The following is a 25,467-nucleotide window of genomic DNA, read 5'->3' as shown; positions in this document are numbered from 1 at the left end:
GTGTAAAGGGGTCAATTTCGGATGGATCCAGGATCCCATGTCCTGGGAAACTACAAAGGTAAGATATGGAATGTTGAGTCCATAAACCCCTTATGTGCAGCCCTGCGTCTGGGTTATAGATGAGGCTGCTTCTCCGTGTCAAAGTGACTGAAATCTTCCAGGCAAGAGTACGATGTGTCATCTTTACTGATAAAATTTCAAACAGCAAAGTTTCTGATAGTCTAAGACTTTAGAGAGCACAGGTTCTCAGTGAAGGAGAAAGCAGCAGTCACTCAAAGAAAGGAATCATTGTGACGTTTTACAGCCGCTGCATATACTTGGAAGAAATATTGTTTCCTGTTAACTTTGTAGCTGGCTTTAGGGACCGTTATCCCAGCCTGATAAATGGCCAGCAGATTTTACTTTCTCTAAAGTAACCTATGTTCATTGAAGAAAATGGGAAAACACACAAAGCACAACATTCAAAGTTAACTATGATTAACATGTGGTATAACTTTATAAACGTTTTTCTATGCAAACATAATTCTTTTTTGTTTTATGAGACTGATTTATGCTATAATAGAGCCTTTTTAAAATATCAACTTATACTTACTACCTTCCAATATTATTAAATTTTTTTTTTTTTTTTTCGTCAGGAAGACTGACCCCGAGCTAACATTCGTGCCCATCTTCCTCTATTGTGTATATGGGATGCCGCCAAAGCACAGCAGGATAAGCCAGGATAAGTGGTGTGTAGGTCTGGGCCCGGGATCCAAACCAGCAAATCCCGGGCCGCGAAAGCGGAGCATGCGAACTCAACCACTACACCACCAGGCCGGCTGCAAAATATTCTGATGCAATACCACTATCCATTGTATAGGGGTGCCAAAATTTTAAGCATTTTGTTGTTTCAAGCTTTTCTCTATTTTAAATAAAATTGCAAGAAGCATTCTTGGAGAAATCTTTCTATACATTCGTGATTATTTACTTAAGATAAATTCCTATAAATAATAATTGTATCAAAAGGAATGCACATTTTGTGAGCTGTTTTTCATACCATAAAATTGTGTTATAGAAAGGTAAGAACTAGGCCGGCCCGTGGCTTAGCAGTTAAGTGTTCGTGCTCCGCTACTGGCGGCCTGGGTTTGGATCCTGGGCGCGCACAGACGCACCGCTTCTCTGGCCATGCTGAGGCCACGTCCCACATACAGCAACTAGAAGGACGTGCAACTATGACATACAACTATCTACTGGGGCTTTGGGGAAAAAAAAAAGGAGGAGGATTGGCAATAGATGTTAGCTCAGAGCCGGTCTTCCTCAGCAAAAAGAGGAGGATTAGCACGGATGTTAGCTCAGGGCTGATCTTCCTCACAAAAAAAAAAAAAGAAGAAAAAGAAAGGTAAGAATTTATACCCCTATCAGCAGATCATGAGGTCGTCGATTTTCCTACAATACTGCCAACACCAGGTGTCATCAAATGTTTCATCTTCACCAATATTATGAACAAAGAAAGGTATCTCGTTTTGGTTTTTATGTCTGAGTGCTACTACAGATAACAAGGTTCTGAGTGATCTTTCACGAGGTCTGTTTAATGGTATTCAGCAGGAAGTGTCAGGGAGCTGAAGCACAAACAGGGCAAATATTTCCAGTTAGGACTCGGAGGAGTAAGAAGTTCTTTTCACTAAAGGGGCTTTTTAAAATCTCTTTTCCACTTTTCTAGTGTGCAAAAGGCAGCTGATTCCACAGAAAGACTAAGGCATGCTTTCTAACCTTTTTCCATTCATGGCACACATAGCAAATAATAATATTTGAATAGACCACTGGGGTAACCAGCCATCCTGGGCCCTACCCAGCCACCCCAGGGCTGAGGAAACCTTGATCTCCAGACACCTATACACTATTTGAGTCACATCAGTTAGAAAGTTCTGGGGCCGGCCCCGTGGCTTAGCGGTTAAGTGTGCGCGCTCCGCTACTGGCGGCCCGGGTTTGAACCCTGGGCGCCCACCGACACACCACTTCTCCGGCCATGCTGAGGCCGCGTCCCACATACGGCAACTAGAAGGATGTGCAGCTATGACATAGAACTATCTACTGGGGCTTTGGGGGAAAAATAAATAAAATTATAAAAAAAAAAAAAAGAAAGTTCTGGACCAGAGCAGCGTGAGGTGTCGAACTTATGTAAACACATATACACGCACACTTCATGTTATATATACAGAAAATAATCTGGAGATACATATACCAAATATTAACAGTTTTCATCTATTTGTAATAAGTGATTTCTGTTTTCTTAATCTTTTTTATATCTTTCAATCTTCCTAAAATAACTATATGTTACCACATATTCATTTTCTAGTTTCCAGAGCCTATAGAAATTACATGTTACAGAAGCACCAAAGCTTTGTCAAGACTGGCTAGCTGGTGTCCTTTAGTTAACCTCAAGAAAGCCAAAATTTTTCTCCCTGCTATGTATATCTAATTTCTACTTCTACTAGCGTTCCTCATTTTTTTTTTCTTTTGGTGAGGAAGATTAGCCCTGAGCTAACATCTGTTGCCAATCCTCCTCTTTTTGCTGAGGAAGATTGGCCCTGGGCTAACACCCATGCCCATCTTCCTCTACTTTATATGTGGGACGCCTGCCACAGCATGGCTTGATGAGCAGTGCGTAGGTACACACCCGGGATCCGAACCCGGGAACCCCAGGCTGCCAAAGTGGAGTGTGTGAACTTAACCACTACACCACCAGGCTGGCCCCATGTTCCTCGTATTTTTATGTCAACTATTAATGTCGTTATAAAGTGTTTGTTTATACACATACGTATAACACCACTGCTATATGTTTCATTCTCAATTCTTACATAAAGCATTTTCATTCAGAATGTTTACTGAATATCATCTTTAGTTGCCTAGTTTTATGTTCTATGTTGAAAATGTTCTACTGACTTTCTTATACACGTTTTGAGTGAGGTTTTCCTGAAATAACATATTATTGTGTTGCCTCATCTCATGCACCAATTCTATTCAAGTTAGGATCTGAGAATTTTTGCTGCCTTCTCTTGACAACTGTTCTTTTTTTCAGCTCTTATTGGGAGTCTAGCCTGTCCTGAGAACTGTGTTAAGGCATTACGTGCATTATCTCATTTAACTATCACCACAAGCCTATGAAATAGGAACAATTTCCCCCCTTTCACAGTTAAAACTGAGGCTGCGAGTTTAAACGACTTGCCCAAGGTCACGCAGGTTGCAAGCAGCAAAGTCAGAACGCAGACCAGGTCTGTGCAGCTCAGCTCTGCCTGACCCTTGAGCCCATGTTCTCGGCCAGGCTCTACTTTAGGTGCTTGACTGGTCACTACAGGTGGACTTCTTGTGTTGTTGACCCTCATCTGCCTCTAGAAAAACTACATTTCTGTCTAGCACAGGGTGATCAAAAGATAGAGCCTGTGTGCCCACCATCCAGTGCTGTGCTGGAGCTCACGAGAGCCTGCTGTTAAACTTGCAGAAATTAAACCTACCGCTATTAAAACTAAATCATACACACTTACAATTAAATGTTATATTTTTTAAAAGGTAAAATACTCAACACTCATCATTTCCTAAGCATTTTGTTTCACTATTATCTATGCTCGAGGTTACTGACATCTATTGTATCACTGTGGTGGTATATAGTATGTATCTATATATATAAAATGGTGTGCTAACGTAAGGTCAGTGATGTCATGCTGGTGGCTTGACATCGGCCATGGTAGGAGTATTAACACCACAGAAATCAGCAAATGCTACAAGTCAGGGTTTCTCAACCCTCCTCTCCCAAAAGCCAGCTGTTAAAAATGACCAGCACACCCCTTCTTTGACTCTTCATCACTCTTTAGCAGACCTTGTGAACCATACAATTCTTTTCTGTTGAGTAGAGACTGAGCACCACAGTCTTTTTGTTGCTGTTGTTAAGAAAAAAGCACTATCCATCCACCTCACCCCACCTCCAACTCAATGTTTCATTCTGAGTATAAGAAGCTCCATCCCCGGCCTCTCTCCACCTCTCACTCACTCCTCTCCTCTCCTCATTTGAGAAGGAAGAGGATTTTAATCTGATCACAGAGGAGGAGGAGGGGCATGCAAAGCACAGGCCTTCTGTCCTCCCTCCTCTTAAGAGCATGTGTTCTCTGCCTCCACGGGCAGCGAGCAAGTGGACTCCACGTGCCAGGGAGATGGGGAGGGAGAAAGCAGAGACAAGGAGGCTTACTCTGGTCCAGCATTGCTAGGGAGAAAAGACTGTCTAATTCTGAGACTCTGTTTTAGACAGTGCACTGCTTGCATATATGAACCACATTCTCCATGATCTCATCAGTAATAAGAGTGACATTTTGGTCTTCATTTGCCTTATTCCTTGACCCTAAGACAGTTCAGACCTCAGGATGGAGAGAGGAGCATTGCTATTTATTCGTCCTCCTCAAGCCCCCAAATGAAACACTGCATTTCAATGGGCCACTAGTAATGAATCAATGTTCACAACGAAATTAAATATCTTTCCAATCCTTGGAAGAATGATTATAACAACAACAATAGTAGCAGCTAACAGTTAGGAATATGCAGATCCTGGGCCAAGTGCTTTACATAAACTGACTCGTGGTCCCACCTGTCAATCATAAAGCAGATACACCTCCCCCAGGGTGCCAGTGTTACTCAGTTATAAGGACATAATGAATTCTTTGAATAATTTCACAGACCATAAACTTCTTTACACCAAAATTTCCCCTTCCTATATCAAATTTTACATTGCTGCTGATACTTATCTTTCCTCCTAAATGAAAATAATTTGTGTTCTCTGATATGTTTATCTCCCACCTCTGTGCCCTCTGCTGTTTCCCAGACACCAACAGAAGGAATTATATTCTGAAGTCATGTACTGTTATTTCTCATAATACTGAAAGATCTTTTAGAACATTTCTCTTAGGCGGCCTCGCATTTTAATGAGTTTTTTAAAACAAAATTTATATTCATTTATTCGTTTCATAAAAATTTGCCAGGCTTCTCTTTGTTTTACACTTTATGATTTTTCATCTTCTTGTCCACCCACATTAACCCTTTCCTCAGCAATTTATACGTGCTTATTGATTTCTGACACGGTGCATCAGTTCATCTTAAGGTATGCCTGATTTCTGCTTTCATGATCCCCTATAAAGTAATCCTATTTTACTGCTCATGATTCACAATATATTTTCAGAATCACAGCTCAAAACACTGAACATTCAAATAATTTGAATTCTTCTACACAGAAGCATGCAATTTTAAGAATTTTAATATTTTTAATATATTATCCTCATGTGCAAATTCAGAGGTAAAAATCCATCCCCTCAATATCTGAAGAAAAAATATTTCGCAAACACCCTCAGTAACCCACTCCCTTGTTAATTATGATCTCTTAAGTTAACCCATTCATTATGCCCAGTGCCTCTCACTTTACCCTAGTAAAACAGAAAAAACCACATCAATCTCACAGACTATATAAAAGGTTTCCCTCTCTTCTCCAACCTAAATAATCCTTAATCTCTAATTTTAAACCTGTCATTCATTAGAATCTCCTCTCTACTATTTTCAGACTCTCCATGTTGCTCTTTAAATGAGGAGTCAGTAATAAACAAATCCACAACTGAAAAATCTAATAAAGATTGGACTGGTGGTAAATGAAATTATGGCAGAGACAGGCTGCTCTGATTTTCTTTATTACTACTTGTTTCTCTGGCAGTCTATTACTGTCTTTGTTTTTTTTTTTTTCCTTTTAAATTTTTATTTATTTATTTTTCTTTTTCCCCCCAAAGCCCCAGTAGATAGTTGTATGTCATAGCTGCACAGCCTTCTAGTTGCTGTATGTGGGACACGGCCTCAGCATGGCCGGAGAAGCAGTGGGTCGGTGCGTGCCCGGGATCCGAACCCCGGCCGCCAGCAGCGGAGCGCGTGCACTTAACCGCTAAGCCATGGGGCCGGCCCTATCACTATCTTTGTTAATATATGATGGTACTTCACAGGGTTCGTTCTCTACGCATGGATTAGCGCCTGCAAAGACTCATGGACAGTGGAGCGTCATCTCCACATTTGTAGGAAATCCCACAAGGTTGGGGCTCTGCGTCACTGGTTTTCTGCCCACCTGGCTAGCAAGTCAGACACGGTGAGTTCAAATCCCAGCTCTGTTACTCATTAGCTCTGTGATCCAGGGCAAAGCCACTTTACTTTCTTCACCCATACGATGAGAATAATAGTATCTAATTCACATAGTTGTTATGACGATCAGATGATGATTATAAAGAACCTGACACTGTGCTTAATACATGTTACATATTCAACAAATGGTAGCTTAAAAACAAAGCGAGTTTCCCCTTCTTGAGCGTTTGCTTGGCATCTCTTTAACCTTGCAAACGTCCAGTCCAGGACAGTGGTATTTTTCCAATGCTGTGTGGGAAGTAGCACTATCCTGCCTCACTGTAACTACACAACACATAGTACTGTAGCAAACTGGCTACTTGCCTATTCCACATCCATTCTTTCTTCCTTAGTAATAGAATCCTCCATTTGTAACTGAGCCAAAGGCTGCCCAGAATAAGACTACTTACTACATCTCAATCGTTCTGACCAACAAAATATAAACAGAAATATCATGTAGCAGCTTCCAGAAATTTCCTTGAAAGACAGACAGTGCATGACCTTTGCCACCGTCTTTCCCGCCTTCATTCTGCTTCCTGGAATTAGGATATGATGGAAGGCATTCTAGAACATACCCTTAGGATGGTAGAGCAGTGAGCTAGGAGAAGCCTGGCTCCTTGAGGAGGGTGGAGCCCCCACACCAGTCCTGGACCACCTACTCCAGACTTCTTTTATATAAGAAAGGAAAAACCTTCTGTACTTTGGTAAGTCATCATAATTTTGTGGGTTTTCTATAATTTTCAGCTGAATCTAATCCTAACTGAAAAATATAAGTATCTCCTAATAGAAGTATCTCCAATCTATTCATGAGGTTAAACCAGTGGCTCTTAATCAGGGGCAATTTTTTCCGCCAGAGGATATATGGCAATGTCTGGAGACATTTTTGGTTGTCATAACTATGTGAGTGCTGCTGGCACCCAGTGGATACAGCTTAGGGATGCCGCTGATGTTCTACAATAAATAAATATAACAACCCCCACAACAAAGAATTATCTAGCCCAAAACGTCAATTTTGCCAAGGGTAAGAAACCTCAGGTTAAACACATCTCTCTGGAAGGCTGGTGATAAAATGCCTATTGTTCATTAAAATAAACATGGTAGAAGGATGAGGTGCCCTGATTCATCAATATTCTCCTCAACAGACTTACTATATATCTCAGCGACAGACAGTTTTCAAAGAATTAAAAAATAATGAATTACATGATACAACATCTAGCCAAGACTTCACCTTGGTAGCACAGAGAAGAATATTACATTTCAAAGAGATTCTCAATACTAGTTGCATGCTATAATCACCTGGGGAGCTTTTAGAAAATACTAATGCCCAGGTTCCACTCCAGACCAGTTATATAAAAATTCCTGGGAGTGAAGCCTAGGCATCTGTATTTTTCACGGAGGAGCAGATAATTTTCATAAAGTACTTTTTGCAAATACACTGAAGAGCTACACAACTCAGCACTGGACGCATTCCTGGGCCACAATCTGCCTCCTCCTTCACAAGAGGTTCTATGAGGGCAGAACCTTCCATTTCTCCTTTGCTTAATGTTTACTCTGAATCCCATTTATCTTCAAAACAAAGAAACAGACAGTCCTTTCTCCAGCACGGTTGTAATTGTCGAGGTTCACTAATGGATGCGTCTTCACTCAGAACTTGGGTTTGCCTTCCTTGACTGCGGTCATCATCCCACCACCCACACCGGCAGTGGGAAATCTATTCAGCTGCCCTTTAATATCCTGAATCCATGTGACATTCAGATTTTTGGCTCCTGTTCAGTCAGCAGAGTTGATCACTGCTCCTATTAGAAGACCCTGGAAAATTCAAAATATTATGCCAGTCCAGCCACCACATCCTCACTTCAACATCTTGGATGCCAGAAAAGGAGAGAAAAGAAGTAGCTACAAAGGACGGCGGGATATCCAATTGTAATTTTTTTTAAGCCTGGGTGATTCTAATATATGTTCAGGGCTAAAAACCACTAATTGACCATAATCGAAGGAAGCATTTCGAGCTCTATAATCCTACTGTGAAAGCATCTCATGCTGACTCAGAAAAAAACAAACTACCACACAACTACAGATATCACCTTCAAGGGTTTTTTGGTCTGTTTTTAATGCATTCAAGCCTAGCAGAGTTGAATGATTTTATTTCCTTTAGAAAATATGCATCTATCTTCTAAGTATGTATGAAATAAAAGTGGATGGTTTCACCACTGCTTAGTCTAAATAAGACACATTCCCTGCCTTAAGCAGCCCACCTCAAAACTTTATGGAGAGCAATTTGAAGATAGTGATCTAAAACATTAATAAAGTCAGACAGCAGAGTACTCTAATTGTTCCAGAAAAACAACAGAATAGTTCAGACTATGATTGAGGAAAGCAGCTCCATTAGAGCCAGGTGGCTGATAAACCTCATCGATGGAGGTTTTAGACAGGAGTCTGACAGAAAGAAATTTTGTCTGTCAATAACAGTAAGCAGACCTGACCCTTGAATAGGGAGCAATTTTTCTATCGGATAAACGATAAGCAGCCAAGTAACAAGATAATTTACGTAACATCACCTACGTTTTTGAGCAAAAAGATCAATCTCTGCCATTGCAGTTGTACCTGGTAGTCTTGCTAGCTGGAGCTGTGCAAGAAGCAGGCAATAAAGATCGGCCCTCAGGTCTGTTCCTAAGGTACAAGGAATAGGGACAACAGCTCCATGGATAAAAGATACACCAGGGCCACATCAAAGAGAACTAGCTGAAAGTCTATCACACAGCAAAGCCCCAGGAGATGTCTCATAGCCATAGGTCCAAAGGAAGGATGCCTCAGGATAATGCAGTACTTACAAAAGTATTCAGAAAGTAATTATGGATGTGTGTTTCTTGTGTACGTATGTATATACACCTTTCACAGTATTTTCTCCTAACGTTCTTTGCCGAGCTTGTTGAGGGGACCATCAGTTCTTCAGGATTACCGTGATCCTCGAGCTGATGTGGCCAGATGTATATGACTCTTTCAAGAAGTATACACTCCTTGTTACAAAAGAATCTTTGCAGCCCTTCTAGGGGAAGTTATCAACAGATTTCCCAAGGAACTGAAAGCTTATGAAGAAATGGAGGTCAGAAGAATAGGTCATTCCAGTTGGACCCAGTCATTACATCAACTCAATTAAATCTGAAAATGTATTCTTTTTGTGTCTAATAGAGTAGGCACCTGAAGAGCTTGATTATCTAATCACTGAAGGACCTCCAAGTGTCCTCCCCATTGAATTTATAAACCGTTGGAAACACAATGCCTAACATAAGGTGGAGGACACAAAAGAGAATACAACATACGGCGCAGGGATGATACACAAAAGGGACACCCCTTCTGGCGTCTGGACTCCGTCAGTCCTTGCTGGTGGCAGGAATATAGTGGGGGGAGGCGGTGGCAGGAAGAGGTTAGGAGTCTGCAACATTTTATTTTAGTCTTATTTATCAACAGTCACTGATACTACTACTGAAGATGCTCAACGATCACTCAAAAGGTATTCTTTCAAATGCCAAGTTTCCATCAACTGATAAATTAATAAACAAAATGTGGTGTATTCATACAACAGAATATTATTCAGCCAGAAAAAGAATGAAGTATTCATACATGCTACAACGTGGGTGAACTTTGAAAACATTATGCTGAGTGAAAGAAGCCAGACACAACACAGACACAATAAGCCACATGTTACATGGTTCCATTTATACGAAATGTCCAGAATAGGCAAATTCATAGAGACAGAAAGCAGATCAGCGTCGCCAAGGGCTGGAGTGAGGGGAGGAATAGGGCATTACTGCTAATGGGTACAGGGTTTCTTTTTAGGGTGATGAAAATATTCTGGAATTACTGGCGATAGTTGTACAGCCTTTGAATATACTAAAAACCACTGTATTGTACACTTTAAAATGGTGAATTTTATGGTATGTGAATTATATCTCAATTTTTGAAAAAGCCATTCTTTAGTTCAGCATTTCTACTGCCCCTTAGGTCTCCCAGTGCCCAACAGAGGGCCTGCTTCCCAGGACTCCCAGTGTGCTTTCCTTCAATGTTGTCCTACTTATGAGATCAAGAGGAGGTGATGTCAAAGCAAGACTTAAGTGATCATACTGTTTTTGTTCCATCACATATTGGAGGGAAAAGGTAAAATGTAAAATCAGAATTTCTAGTGCAATCTTTGGCCACTCAGGTGAAGGCAATCCATGATGCTCCTACTGTGACAAAAGCGGGTTGTCGGATTATCCTGGGGTAAGAGATACCATGCTTTTGTTTTTTAAAGGACAATTCTTGCTGAGCTACTTCTTTACCTGCTACATGATGAACTGCCAACATTAAGGTATTCATAGCATTTCAAATACTCCTGAGCCTTTGGCTAATACACTTTGAAGAAGATAAACCATTAATTCTTATCAAGGTTCATTCATCTTATAATACAGGAACTGTGCTCAGATACAAAATGACAGATGGTCCTAGAGTACCAATAGTTGATCATTCAAAATAATTAGTTCTGATAAAAAAATGTCTTTTGGTACCTTTTTGTTACACCATTAACTATGTCACCATGTGTGCAGTGCTGAAATCTTTTGTTCGATATACAAAATAGAACACTCCTTCATAAGTCTGGAAGAAGAATAAATACTGATTGACTTAAGTACCTGCCACTATTGATCCTAGATTGTTACCTTACGCTCCCTTGGAGTTACTAAATAGTCCATGTCTGACCTTATTGTTTAACAGGGGGAAAATGCTTAAGAATTCAATGCATCCACCATTTATCAACATGAGGTATCATCTCATAAACCACGTCTTAGGAGGAAATTGTAGGGCCGGCCCTGTGGCTTGGTGGTTAAGTGCGCGCGCTGCAATGCTGGTGGCCCGGGTTCGGATCCCGGGTGCGCATTGAGGCACCACTTCTCTGTCCATCCTGAGGCCGAGTCCCACATACAGCAACTAGAAGGATGTGCAGCTGTGACATACAACTATCTACTGGGGCTTTGGGGGAAAAAAAAAAAAAAAAAAAAAAAAAAAAAAAATCTTTAAGGAGGAAATTGTAATTCCACAGAGGGTGGTCATCATGTTACCTTGGTCACACCACATGTAGCACATCTGGGAACAAGTATAAAAGCACCAAGTAGAGGAATATCGGAGTGTAGGTTTAAACAGCATCTCTAGGACCAGAGCTTGGTGTGTGTGTATGTGTGTTTTGAGAATTTTAAGGAGAACAGGAGGCGACAAGGGTGTCCTGTCATTGTGAGCTCTTTCACTTTCTATGAAATGACACTTTAAAAGGAGTCAAAGAAAGCCATGGTAACAATGGTCTTTGAGTAGATATAACCCGTAAGGCTCAGATAACAAACCTGGAATACTGGCTCTTAAGTTCTCTATCAGCTCAAATGTCACAGACATCAAAAAGGAATTTCCAGATTCAGGCATAAATAATCACAAATCTATTATAAATGAGTACCATATAGCTTATTCAAGATTACGCACACAAAGAGAAACATAAATAAAATCTCCAGAGATCATATGCTGTAAGAATTAAATTACTTGTAAACAAAATCATACAATTAAACCCATCATTATACATTTGTGGGACTTAGATTAACAAGTGACATAGTTTACAAGAACACAATGCCATCTACAACGTATGTCCCTTAGATGGTGTATTACTCAGATCAGAAAACTAAGCATAACCCACCTTAATGTTGACCCTAGTTCAGAGGCAAATGTGGCAAGTCTAAAGTCCTCAAATAGTTCAAAGACCCAATTTCAGCCAATAGTTTACTTTTCCATCAGTGATTTACCAAAATTACTTATCAGAAGCACAAGTGACATACCAGAGTTTCCTCTCTTCCCCATGTATTCTCGTTTGGGGACACTAATACAGAAGGGTAACTAGAGAAACAGACCTAGAAAACCACAAACTATACAATATTATATAATCATACTGTATATGCATCTACTGTAGAAAGAAAAATAAAAAATAAACACACAAAAACATACATAACGACTCCTAAAATGTCTCAAGTACGATAAGGAAGATTGAACTCCTGTATAAAAGAGACTCCTGGGGTATATTTTAAATATGTTTTCTCAAAACATTAGTCAAGAACCCTTTACTCCCAAACGTGGGCCTCTGCATTTTCTAAGAAAAATGCAAGTCAACACAATGCTCTACAGTGTAATTTAAATAACGCATCATTGCCTTCCAGTGCTTTTCTGAGGCAAGCATTTGAGCAGGTAAGCAGGTACTCCTAACAACTGAACAGCTTTCACTGTATTATAACCTAATTATGTGAAAAACACCATACTTTGAACAAACTAATTTCACTGCTAAAGGAGAGGCTGGATAAATCTAGTTGTCACTGAATAGCAAGATCTATGGACTTCCTTTATTTGTTTCCCTAACAACCACACTTTTTTTTTTTACCTAACTAGGCAGAGGATGATAATTAGCAGCTATTGTTATGCTATAATTGAAGACCAAATACCTTAGTTGCTTCAAGAACTCAACATCAGAGTTGCTGTTAATAAGCTTGATGAACTCTTCATAAGAAGGAGCGTAGGTGTAGGCTCTCTTATGATGTTCATTCATCTGTTCTCTGTGCTCCAGCTGGGCAAGCAGCATCTGGTTAATATAGTCTGGATTACTTAGCAACTCCACTACTGGCTTCAAGACTGTGGGAAGGAGAAGAAAGCACCACTTGGAAAGGTATTCTCCTTTAAAGTAATTGTTTTTATGTCATATAATTGAAACTACATTTGGGAAACATTTTTAAACTACCCAAATGGGACACACACACACACACCCAGCCGCCTATCCCTCTGGGTGTGCTACCTACTATGGCTATAAGCAAGTGGTTGTTTTAACAAATGAGTTAAACGTAAAGGAACAACGAAAGAAAGTCATTTGGAACCCAAGCTGCTAACAAAGCTATGGAAATTAAGTATACTGATTTTTCTCTTTTATTTCTTTTATAAGGCTCAAAATCTTTTGTCTGCAGAAAATTGACATTCTCCCCATTGGTGAAACCTGACCTTAGGGAGGAAGTTGTTCAAGTCAATAACACTATTACAAATTCATCCTAAAATCTTCCCCTTTTCTCTGTGGTTGGCTGTATCAGCTAATGGGCTCAGCTGGCTAATCCTGAGATAATGCGATATTCAATCAATGCGTATCAGAAGCAATGTTATTTGTTTGAGACTCCGAGATAGGAAAAGTTTCTCTTAGATCATATTTTCTTCCCCGTTTCTTACCCTGGCTAAGCATTTCCCTGGATATACTCTGTTCTAGTAATCACATTACATTGTGTACAGTTCCTTTTTCATTTATTCCAAGTTCACAAAATTATGTATAGGCATTATCAATGAATCTTGTAGCAAAAGTATTTTAAGTAAGTGCACATTGGAGTTTGAGTCCAGATAGTCTTTCTTTAATGCATATATTATCGGCCTAGGATAACTCAAAAGCTATCCGAAACGGATGCTTCCCTATGGAGAGCATGAGGACTGGTTATATGTTATAAACAGAATGGACTATGCATTTGGCAATATGTTATATAAAAAAATGTGTTTATCATGTATGGCCAAATGATGCCTTGTTTGAGTGACATTTAGATTTTATTTATTTATTTATTTATTTTCCCCCAAAGCCCCAGTAGATAGTTGTATGTCACAGCTGCACATCCTTCTAGTTGCTGTATGTGGGACGCGGCCTCAGCGTGGCCGGAGAAGCGGTGCGTCGGTGCGCGCCCGGGATCCGAACCCAGGCCGCCAGCAGCGGAGCGCACGCACTTACCCGGCCGGCCCCGTGGCTTAGCGGTTAAGTGCACGCGCTCCGCTACTGGCGGCCCGGGGTTCGGATCCCGGGCGCGCACCCACGCACCGCTTCTCTGGCCATGCTGAGGCCGCGTCCCACATACAGCAACTAGAAGGATGTGCAGCTATGACACACAACTATCTACTGGGGCTTTGGGGGAAAATAAATAAATAAATAAAATTTAAAAATAAATAAATAAATAAACTTGACAGTCTTTCCCTTACGTCCCACAGTATACAAAGTCTGCATGGGTGTCATATAATGTGTTATCACATTAGTGTGTAGCACATTCGTTTGCACAATTATCATCACATAAGTAACACCAATTACTTATAAAAGTCTACCTTTTGTTGTGAGAATTTCTGCAAGCATTATACGTAAGCTGAGAGACTGGACATCCTTTGAGGGGAGGAGACAGAGCACCAGAACCCGAGAGCACATTTGTAGGAATCTGACTTCTTCATCCGAGTTCCTTAAGCATGCATGCAACACAAAAGGCCTCGGTTGTTCTTCATGTCTAGAAAAATAAATAAATGAAGAAGGAAAAGGAAAGAAATCTCTAGAAACAATTCGGTTATATACCATTAGGTAAAAAATATTTCAAATGGGCAATACATTGGTTTTAATAACTGCAGCCACTTCTCAGCAAGATCAATAGTCAATAATTCTCAATCACAGACTAACCTTGAAAAATGCAAATACACGGCCTTTTAGGATTTCAAATCTTAAGTAGCATCAACAGTTATATATCACTCCCAAATCACAGCAACAACCCAGAAACGTATGAGTATTTCTTTAACTAGATTATTTTTAAGTCTCAGATCTCTTCTTAAACATGATCTACAGCTTCATTTTTCAAAAAAAAAAATCTAACAAAGCATAAACCAGGGTCACCAGCCAGCTCTCCTGACTGGGTGATCACAGGATAAAAGGTCTATTGGGTATCTGTACTGAGGAGAGGGTCTACGACTTGATGCTACATAACTGGATGGCAAATTGCCTTCCGTGAGGCTCCCAAGTATTTTCCAGTCTTACCAACCTTAGTCACGGACTCCCTGTCAGCACTGACCCCATCACCATCCCAGGACAGTCAATTTGGAGGATTTGAGTAAAGAGAAGTAAAAAGTAGAACTTTCTATATATCCTTTTCCCACAATCTCTTGATAGCAATTTAAGAAAGACTAGGAAGCTAATTTTTCTAATATCTTCCAGACAAGACGTTAAAGTTTATGGGTTTCTTATAGTAATTAACGGCCAATACTGGAAAGAAAAAGAAAAAAACACTAAACAGGGGGATGGAAGCATACTAGGTGCCACATAGGAAATGAAACAAATAAATGCATATTGGTGCCTTTATGACTAGCGTCTCCCAGGAGCTAGCTGGGATTTTTCCTTTTTTGGACTAGAGACTGAAGACTAGTTTCTAGAGTATGAACACCAAAAAAAGGTTTCCTCTTTCTCTTCTACAACAAGCAAGAGGGATTCAATCCTAACATGCAAAGCCAACAACATGAACAGAGATTTTAAGAGTCAGCCTTTGTACATACACTGATATATATGCTGACTTTTTAAAAAATGGCATCTTTAATCATTTTAAACTCTAGCTATGCAGTCAGCTAGAGTTACTATTTTAATATAGTAAGATTAGACCCTACTTTGTCATGTCAAGCACTTTTAAGGGTAAAACTTTATTCTACAATGTATATTTGGTTGATATTTATTGGGGGAAGTTGGCCCTCAAAAAATCCATTTTAACAAGAGAAGCTTCTTTATATAATATCAAAACCTCTCTCTAGGTATACACAGTCTCTTCTCTGTTCCGACGGAAGGCACAAAATAAAAGGAGCCTGGTCCCCAGACTTCCACAAGTTCCTCTCCCGCCTAGAACTGAGTTAGGGGAAAAGCTTCTGAGTGAGCCAAAGACCAAACAGTTAGTCAAACAAGTTTGATCTACGGTAAAAGGAAAGCTGAGTGCTCTCTGGAACCCTCTGCTGACTCTGAGCTGGATATTCCTATGGTGCCCTCTAGTAAGTGGACATCAAGCATTGCTTTAGAAGCCAAGAAAGGAACATGAAGCATACGGCTACTTCTGGGTTAGGAGATGTCCATCTAGCCTTCTGGTGGATTGTAGCCTCAGTCCTGGCAGCATCCTTCTTCAGTGTGGATCAATTATTTGCTTACTGCAATTCCTACTACTTACCTCTGGGTTCTCATACCTTGAGTGAGCAAAAGGACATTAACCTTTTGTAAGTTTCATATGTGCAATTAATACTTAATCTCCCCGCCTACACCGACAAGTAGATAGCATCATCACCATTTTATAGATGAGAATATTAAGGATCTGAATGGTTAACTGAATAGTCCAAAATCACAGAGGTAACAAATGGCAGAAAAATCCTTAAGTCCTGTTCTGTCTGACTCTTAAGTCAGACTCTTCACACTACACCATAATCAGAGATTACAAAGATGAAAGGGAAAAATATTTCAGAGATAAAGAAGAAAAATCTGTGAAGAAAAACATTTTTTTCTAGGGAGGCCAGCCCCATGGCGTAGCAGTTAAGTGCCCGTGCTCCGCTACTGGCGGCCGGGGTTCAGATCCCAGGTGCGCACCGACGCACCGCTTGTCAGGCCATGCTGTGGCAGCATCCCATATAAAGTGGAGGAAGAGGGGCTCGGATGTTAGCCCAGGGCCAGTCTTCCTCAGCAAAAAGAGGAGGATTGGCATGGATGTTAGCTCAGGGCTGATCTTCCTCAAAAAAAAAAAACAAAAAAAAACAACATTCTTTTCCCTTAACCAGGATGCCAGTGCTTTACTGGTAAACAAAATGCAGAGATTATTAAGAAGGAGACTACAAAATTAAAGATGCTATTGATTTAACAGCATAAAAACAATGATTTTTAGATTTTCCTGAACCAGGCTGGAACAAGACAGATGGGACAAGGGAAGAAGGAGCAGAGGCAAGAATTAAATGTGATCTGGATTGGCTTAAAGCAGCAACAGAATGTTGGCCTGGAAATAAATACAGGCTGATCAGAAGCTGCTTCCACACAATTGCGACAGTCAATCAGAGGATGTGTTGCTTTTATTAATGCAATTTATTATTCTCTTGTCTGATAGTGGCCAATTTAATTGGGTGCTTCCCAGGCTGCCAAAGTCATTTTGCAGCCAATAGATATCTGCACACCAATGGAGATTTCTAGGATGAGGACACTGTTTACCTGGGGCAGACAAGTACAGCTAAAGCCATCAAACCTAGAAGCACTGCCTGCCAGTCTCACTGTGTGATTTGCAGAAGATGATGCATAACCAGATATTGGTTCTCCAGGGTTCACCTCCGGGGCACGATCATCTATATGCAAAACACCAGTGACCTATTGGCACTTCTTCAAATACCCATTATCCCAGAGAACAGTGGTAGATTTTTTTCTTTAATAAGAATCATCAACCAGAGCTTCCAGGCATAGCCTAGGTATCAGTAAAATAAATCTACCCTGGGCATAAGAAAACTAGAAGCCCAAAGAGAAGGAGTTTCTAAAATGGAATCAATTCTCTGTTTCTATTATTCTGATGCTGTACCCATAATATTTTTCTATTATCCATAACAGCAGTAATTTCAGAAGCTGGTAAATGTCTCAATGAAAAATATATTCTCGTGTTGAAATTAGGTAATCACAAAAATACCAAATTTCTCTAACCACTTGGTCTTCTCCCACACTGAAATCCATCAGTGTTCTAACTGGAAGAAAACACTGATTTAAAATACTGTCCTCGGGCCGGCCCCGTGGCTTAGCGGTTAAGTGTGCGCACTCCGCTGCTGGCGGCCTAGGTTCGGATCCTGGGCGCGCACCGACGCACCGCTTCTCCGGCCATGCTGAGGCCGTGTCCCACATACAGCAACTAGAAGGATGTGCAGCTACGACATGCAACTATCTACTGGGGCTTTGGGGGAAAAAATAAATAAATAATAATAATAAAAAAATTAAAATAAAATAAAATAAAATAAAATACTGTCCTCTATCGGACCATAATTTAAATGCTTTCTTTTAAAATGAGCTTCTGCTGAATTCAAAACAAGTCTTTGACAGTATCTACCAGGCAGAGCTGAGGAGCACTTTATATAACAGATGGCACAGCAACCTAGCAGGTGCTCCAAGGGGTTGGTAAACACTAGAAAGGAGAGGCTGAAGTTTTCGAGACTCTAGGGAGGTCACCCAAGAGGCCTACTCCTCTCACTTTCCTTATTAGTTCACACAATTCCTTACTGGAAGTTACTTCCTCTATACACAGCAGTTTTCAAAGAGTGGTCTGGAGACTCCTGAGTGTCCTCAAGACCCTTTCAGGGGGTCTGTGAGGTCAAAACTATATTCATAGTAACACAAAAAGGTTATTTGTCTTTTTCACTCTCATTCTCACAAGCAGAGTGGAGTTTTCCAGAGGCTACATGATGTGTGATGACATCACCACTCTGATGGTTAATGGAAAGTGTGCTGTGTATTCTCACACTTTTAAAACTTTCTTAGTTTAGGGCCGGCCTGGTGGCTTAGCGGTTGAGTGCGCGTGCTCCGCTACTGGCGGCCCGGGTTCGGATGCCAGGCACGCACTGATGCGTGGCTTCTCCGGCCGTGCTGAGGCCACGTCCCACATACAGCAACTAGAAGGATGTGCAACTATGACATACAACTATCTACTGGGGCTTTGGGGGAAAAAAAAAAGGAGGAGAATTGGCAATAGATGTTAGCTCAGAGTCGGTCTTCCTCAGCAAAAAGAGGAAGATTAGCACGGATGTTAGCTCAGGGCTGATCTTCCTCGCAAAAAAAATAAATAAATAAATAAATAAAACTTTCTTAGTTTTAATATCTAATACAGTAAATACTGACAGATATAATGAGTGGTGAGCTGCTAAATTGTTTAACACTTGGCTCTCCGTGGGAAAAAAAGCTCTGATTTGTAGCATTTGCCCATTTCACAGTGTAAATACGCCCACCATGGCCACTTACAAGCTGCAGACGTGATACCGCTGAACTCAGCGCTGGGAAGCGATGTGCACAATCAGCTCTTGCCAACCAGTACAAGCTGGCTGCAGCACACCACAAGATACAATCTACACAAACAAAAGCTATTCTAGGTCCTCAATAACTTTTACTAGTATAGAGGGATCCTGAGACCACAAAATCTGAGACCACTGCCCTACCATAATTTTTTCAAACTATGGGTTGTGACTCACAGGAATGAAATAAAATTTAGTCTCAAACTCATTTAAAAAATGTTAAAGAACAAAAAATATCAAAGTTATCAGAGGTAATGAGTATTGTTGTATGAAACTGGGTCACAATACAAAATGTATTTCTTACTATGGGTCACAGTTTTTAAAAAGTTTGCAAAACACTGGGGGCAGCAAACTGGAAAATAATAGGCATATGATGGCTCTGTGGATCTTGGCCTCATAAGCCTGAGGTAGGCAGACATGGGGAGAGAAGACGATTCACGGCAAGAGGCATCGGAGAATGGAGAGCTGTGGCTGCACAACCACACTTAGCAGCCAAGTCGCTGAGCAACATCCCAGGGCAGAACACGGACTGCTTTCTGATAAGTTCACACAACAGGACTTTTCAGAAGAGAATATGAGTTGCCACTTGCTCAATAAGGATGCCAGTGCTTAACTACCCTCTTCTGTTATTTTTAAATACTTTCTCTCTTCCCTGAAAGTAGAGGAATAGTAATGAGGAATAATATCAGTGAGAACAGGCCACATTAACTGTAGGGAGCCCCACCTGAGTCCAGATCCAAACAGGCAGAAGGCTATTCATTTCAATAAGACGACTTTTTACGCACGAGTTAGAAGCGCTATCATTCATCACTCTCGCACTCACTCAAGAGTAAGACATACGTTTAAGATCCTATCAGCGAACTGAGAAAGTAAGAATTGGTTATGAGCACAGAAATGGCCTGTTAAGTTCTCTTCCAAAGGCAGAGAGTCACCTCAGAGGCACAGACAAACCTTGTCAACGTAACAGTCTAAAGGGCTAACAAGCCTAATATTAGCAATTTTCACAATTTTTTTCACATTGCATGTTTCCACATTCTCTAATTACAGCCCATAAACTCCAATATTAAGTTCCTTTTAAAAATTGATTTTCAGGGGCCGGCCCCATGGTGTAGCGGTTAAGTGCACGCGCCCGCTGCTGGCGGCCCGGGTTCGGATCCCGGGCGCACACCGATGCACCGCTTATCAGGCCACACCGAGGCTGCGTCCCACATGAAGTGGAGGAAGAAAGGCACGGATGTTAGCCCCGGGCCAGTCTTCCTCAGCAAAAAAAGAGGAGGATTGGCATGGATGTTAGCTCAAGGCTGACCTTCCTCACAAAAAAAATAAATAAAAATCGATTTTCAGATCTTGTGATACAACAGAGCTCTTAACACAGGACTCACAAAAAGAAACAAAAAATTTAAACTTTTCTAAAAATTGTAAACTCACTGACATTCTTCACAGTATATAACACTATATTTAAATTTTCTAAGTACCCATAACACTAGAAATAAGTTCATGATAGTGCTGGCTCAGTAAAATTCATTTCACTGTTTACGTTATTTATAAAATTAAGCAAGTCTATAAAAGTAGTTTTGCATTAGCAAGTTATTTAAGAAGCCCTATTCTACCAGAACACCATAATTATCCCCCCTCAATTTGTCTACATTTCCAGCTAACTGTCAGCAAGATGAAGAATACGCTCGAGTTTTGTTTTGACGTACACCCTACTCAGTAAAAATATTTTAATGTGAAAAAAGGAGGAAGGGTTGTTTATAACAATTACCTGGCATTTGCAGCTTTCAGGTCACAGAAATGAGTGAGTAAAGTTCTTACAACATCATTGCAGACGACTTTAACCACATCCACGTGGCTCAGTCTGTGGCGCAGCTGTCTGGCAATTTCCCAAAAGTCTTCCAAGAGCAGATGGTAAAGCTGTCCCTCATCTCTGCTGAGGTTTCCATACCAGGACAGAACATAATCTCTGTAACTGTAGTCAAACACTACCAGGAATAAACAAAGCAATGAGTAGAACTTAGATGAAAGAAGCAAACACCAAGACAACATTTCTACTGGAAACTGGCCACTTGCTATTTAATATTTTCACTGCTTAAAATATAAAGACAGTAGCAAACAAGAGAAGACATACTCTTTCCTAAAATCTTTTAAAATGAATGATTCTCTCGATAAAGGGTTAATATCCAAAATACATATAGAACTCATAGAACAAAAAAACAAACAACCCAATAAAAAAATGGGCAGAGGATCTGAATAGACGTTTTTCCAAAGGAGACATACAGATGACCAACAGGTACATGAAAAGATGTTCAACACCACTAATTATTAGGGAAATACAAATCAAAACCACAATGAGATATCAACTTATGCCCATTAGAAGGGTTATTATCAAAAAGACAAGAAATAAGTGCTGGAGAGGACGTGGAGAAAAGGGAATCCTTGCACACTGCTGGTGGGAATGTAAATTTGGTGCAGCCATTATGGTAAACAGTATGGAAAATCCTCAAAAAATTAAGAATAGGATTACCATATGACCTAGCTATTCCACTTTTAGCTATTTATCCAAAGAATACAAAAACACTAATTCAGAAAGATATATGTACCCCTATGTTCACTGCAGCATTATTTATGATAGCCAAGATATGAAAACAACCTAAGTGCCCACCAACAGAAGAACAGGTAAAGAAGATGTACTTCTTTAAAGCACATATATAAAGAAGACATATATACAATGGAATACCACTCAGCCATAAAAAAGATGAAATCTTGCCATTTGTGATAACATAGATGCACATTGAGGGTATTATGCTAAGTGAAATAAGTCAGATGGAGAAAGACAAATACTGTACGATTTCACTCATATGTGGAACATAAAAAACAAAACAAACTAAGAAATGAAACCAAAACAAACTCATGGAAACAGACAACAGATTGGTGGTTACCAGAAGGGGAGGGCAAAATGGGTAAAGGGGGTCAATTGTATGGTGACGGATGGAAACAAGACTTTTGGTGGTAAACACACTGTAGTATATACAGATGTTGAATCATAATGCTGTACACTTGAAACCTTCATAAAGTTATAAACCAGTGTTAACCTCAATAAAATAACAAAATGAAAGATTTTCATCTAACTAGAATGTTTGGGGTGTGGGTGTGGTAGCCCTATGTCTTGACACCAAACTATCTTATTTTTTTTAAAAAATAGAGCATCTTACACAGTGACAGTTATCAACTTATTTCTTTTCAGCTCCAAATGCATCCTTTTTTGCCCTGCTTTATGATAGTGGAGCTGGACCCTGTCAACATTTCTTCATCAACTGGCATAATGTTAAGTTTTTTCAGTAGAGGATGCTGGAGGGGCGTGCAGAAGGAAGGGGCTTCTCTTCCTGGTTCCTTTGTGCTCTGACCGTTCCTGCAACCTGCAGTGGATAGCAGCACGTGGGGCACTGGATGGTGCTCACCCCCAGCAAGTTCCAATGGCACCCGGAGGGCAGCTTCCCAGAGAAATCTCCTGGCACCCTGTGGGTGGCTTCCCCCAGCCTGCAGAATCTCCCCCAACTTCTCCATCATCAAGTGGGCCAAGGCTGTGCCCTCTCCACCGAGGCCTAGATCTCAGGTCTGGGGTGAAGAAAGAACCCTCCTCCAAATTTCTCTCTTCCGAAAGTGCTTTGCCTCAGCCCTGGAGGTAGCAGTTGCTCCCATCATGTGCTCTTCCTATATTCTTTAGAGTTCTCTCTCTCTCTCAGTAGTTAACCCCATGTTAATAATTCTTTAAACTTTCCCTGTTCAATCACTGTGTGGTTTCTGTCTCCTAACGAGACCCCAACCATTGCAGGAAGAATCCCATATGTCACATGTGACACCAGGCTCAGCATCCGTGGCTGACCACTTCTATTTTCTTAACTTTGGATCAGTTCTATGTTTAGAACTAGAAAACTTTAGCTCTAGACCAGTGCTGTCCAACAGAAATATGAGAGCCACGTGTGTAATTTTAAGTTCCTAGTAGCCATATTAAAAAGGAAAAAGAAACAGATGAAATTAATTTTAATAATATATTTCTAGCTATTATAGCTATCTAATATTATGATATTATCAAATCATAATCAAAATATTATGATTTCAATACACAATCAATATTAAAAATTATGAAATATTTTGCTTTTTATTCATGCTAAGTCTTCACAATCTGGTGTATATTTTATACTCTCAGCACATCTCAATTTGAAGTAGCCACATTTCTGGTGTTCAAGAGCTACATGAGTATCATGGTTACCATGTTGTACGGGGCAGCTCAAGTCCACGTGGAGAGAAACGGAAGCCAACGTGATCTTTGCAAAAAATTAGGTCTTTTGAAAGATAAAAATGTTACTGGGCTTATGTGGCGATGGCCCCAAGGGAGAAAAACATTTCGCCGTACATTCCTCTTCAATCCAGTCCAGCTCAAGGATACCTAGGCTTTTTTTTCTTTTAATCACTGCTTATTTCTCAAGGCTTTTCTCTTTTCAAACACCACTTGATTTGGCTTAATTTCAATGTGACCATACATTGTTTCAAATAAATAATTTGCCCTCCTGCTCTGCTTGGCTTGTCCGCACACTGCTTCATCCCTTGGAATTCTGAGGAACAAAATGTAACTTGTGATCCTGACTTATTTCACACCAGGCACACAAACGACTAACCCATATTCTCAAATAATTTTCTACCCTAGAATTTGGTGCTCCTTTTAATCAACTTGGCCACTGTACACCAAGGGGGAGAGAGGTCATGTTTCTTAGAAAACTGAGTAACAAATGGAATCTCCAGCTCAGGATTCATAGTCACCCTATGTGAAGGTACCACACATGGGCAAAAGCCCATAGGTCAAAGGGAGCACCATTTTGTTTTAATGTTCTGTGATGGCTTTCGTCTCAGAACATCTATGATGAAAGCGTATCCAATGCTTTTCCACATTTCCAGAATTTCTGGAATGCACCATTATTAACAATTTACAAAATAGCATCTTAAATCTTGTAGCTCAAAAACATACATAGAGTATCAATAATTTTGTTCACAGACACATATACCAAAGTTTAGATAAATCCTCAAAGTGATTCCATTGGCCTTAGTCGTGGAGATAAGATACTTAAGATAACTGAGCCTTATAGCTGAGAACGACTACTTGCCACAGACTAAGAGGCAGGCATTGAAAAGAAAAAAATGGTACCACCTCAATCTTTCACGATTCATTAAATAAGTATTTATAGAAGGCTTCTAGTATGTAAGGTGGAATAATCTCCACATCACTAACCACTGAACATGAGAGAAAAGGCAAAACCAACAAACAAATCATCTCCTAAGACGTTCAGCTATTTTCTGCTCACTTCCAGATATTAATTTGAACAAATGGTTGCTACGTTGTCTCGATTTTGCAAAAAGTAGCCACATCTCATCCCTAATTGGACTATGCCATTAAGAAGAAAGCAGAAATGGTTTCTGACCCAGATGTAAGAAATTACGGCAAAAACAGGAATGGGCCAATCCTACAACCTCAATTACCAGCAACAAATAGACCATGGTTCCCACAGAGTAATTGAGTTTCATCCCCTCAAGAAACTGAGGCTCCAGGGCGGGCCTGGTGGTGTGCCGGTTAAGTTTGCACACTCTGCTTCAGCAGCCCGGGGTTCGCAGGTTCGAATCCCAGGCGCAGACCGATGCACTGCTTATCAAGCCATGCTGTGGCGGCGTCCCATATAGAGTAGATGAAGATGAGCACGGATGTTAGCCCAGGGCCAATCTTCCTCAGCAAAAAGAGGAGAAGTGGCAACAAATGTTCGCTCAGGGCTAATCTTTCTCAAGAAAAAGAAAAAAAGAAATTCAGGCTCCAATAAGTGAAGAAACTTGCTCAAAGTCAAATAGGTGGCTAAGTCAAGTCTCTTAACTGCTAAACATTCTTCCTACTCAATACACTGTAGTCCTGCATGAAGGAGGAACAAAAGTCACAAGAGTAAAAGAAACAAGAGACACCTCAATAGCTTCCCTGTCCACTGGATAGCCAGATTGTTTAAAATATATTTATATGAAAAGATATGCAAAAGGCTGTACTTTTAAAAACTGCCCTAGAAGGCACAAATAGGATCAATGGGTAGAAGTCACAAGGAAGTTTTTTCCGCTCAGCACAAGAGGAATTGAATAAGAACATTAAAGCTACTCAAGGGGTTGCCACATTAGATGGTGAACATTCCACGCTCCATCGAGAGAAACTTTCAAACAAGCAGGATATCCAATGGACAAGGAAGACACAGAAAACACTGCTTCCTGAGATGGTGGGCTGGATTGCACGACCCCTAAAGGCCCTTGTCTGTAAGGCCTTTATATCCTTATAAAGGACATCTGGACATCCCAGTGCCAAGCAACAAGAGTAGGGTGAGAGCCACCTGG

At 40.4% G+C, this 25,467-nt stretch overlaps 1 protein-coding gene across 4 annotated transcripts in view; it reads right to left on the bottom strand.

Annotated features, from left to right (window-relative positions):
• Window positions 1–25,467, bottom strand: part of SNX25 (sorting nexin 25) — a 129,803-nt gene that overhangs the window by 66,313 nt on the left and 38,023 nt on the right. For all 4 annotated transcript variants that reach the window (XM_087418360.1, XM_087418361.1, XM_087418362.1 and 1 more), the window contains exons 3-5: window positions 20,819–21,035; window positions 14,350–14,522; window positions 12,678–12,864 (exon numbers count right to left, since the gene is read on the bottom strand). In XM_087418360.1, the coding sequence (XP_087274486.1) occupies window positions 12,678–12,864; window positions 14,350–14,522; window positions 20,819–21,035 (577 nt within the window). The remainder of the gene's footprint in view (window positions 1–12,677; window positions 12,865–14,349; window positions 14,523–20,818; window positions 21,036–25,467) is intronic.

The sequence above is a fragment of the Ceratotherium simum genome, chromosome 28 (assembly GCF_057802395.1).
Source record: "Ceratotherium simum simum isolate JZ-2026a chromosome 28, ASM5780239v1, whole genome shotgun sequence".
NCBI classification, from domain to species: domain Eukaryota; kingdom Metazoa; phylum Chordata; class Mammalia; order Perissodactyla; family Rhinocerotidae; genus Ceratotherium; species Ceratotherium simum.
This window is presented reverse-complemented; position numbering and strand designations above follow the sequence as displayed.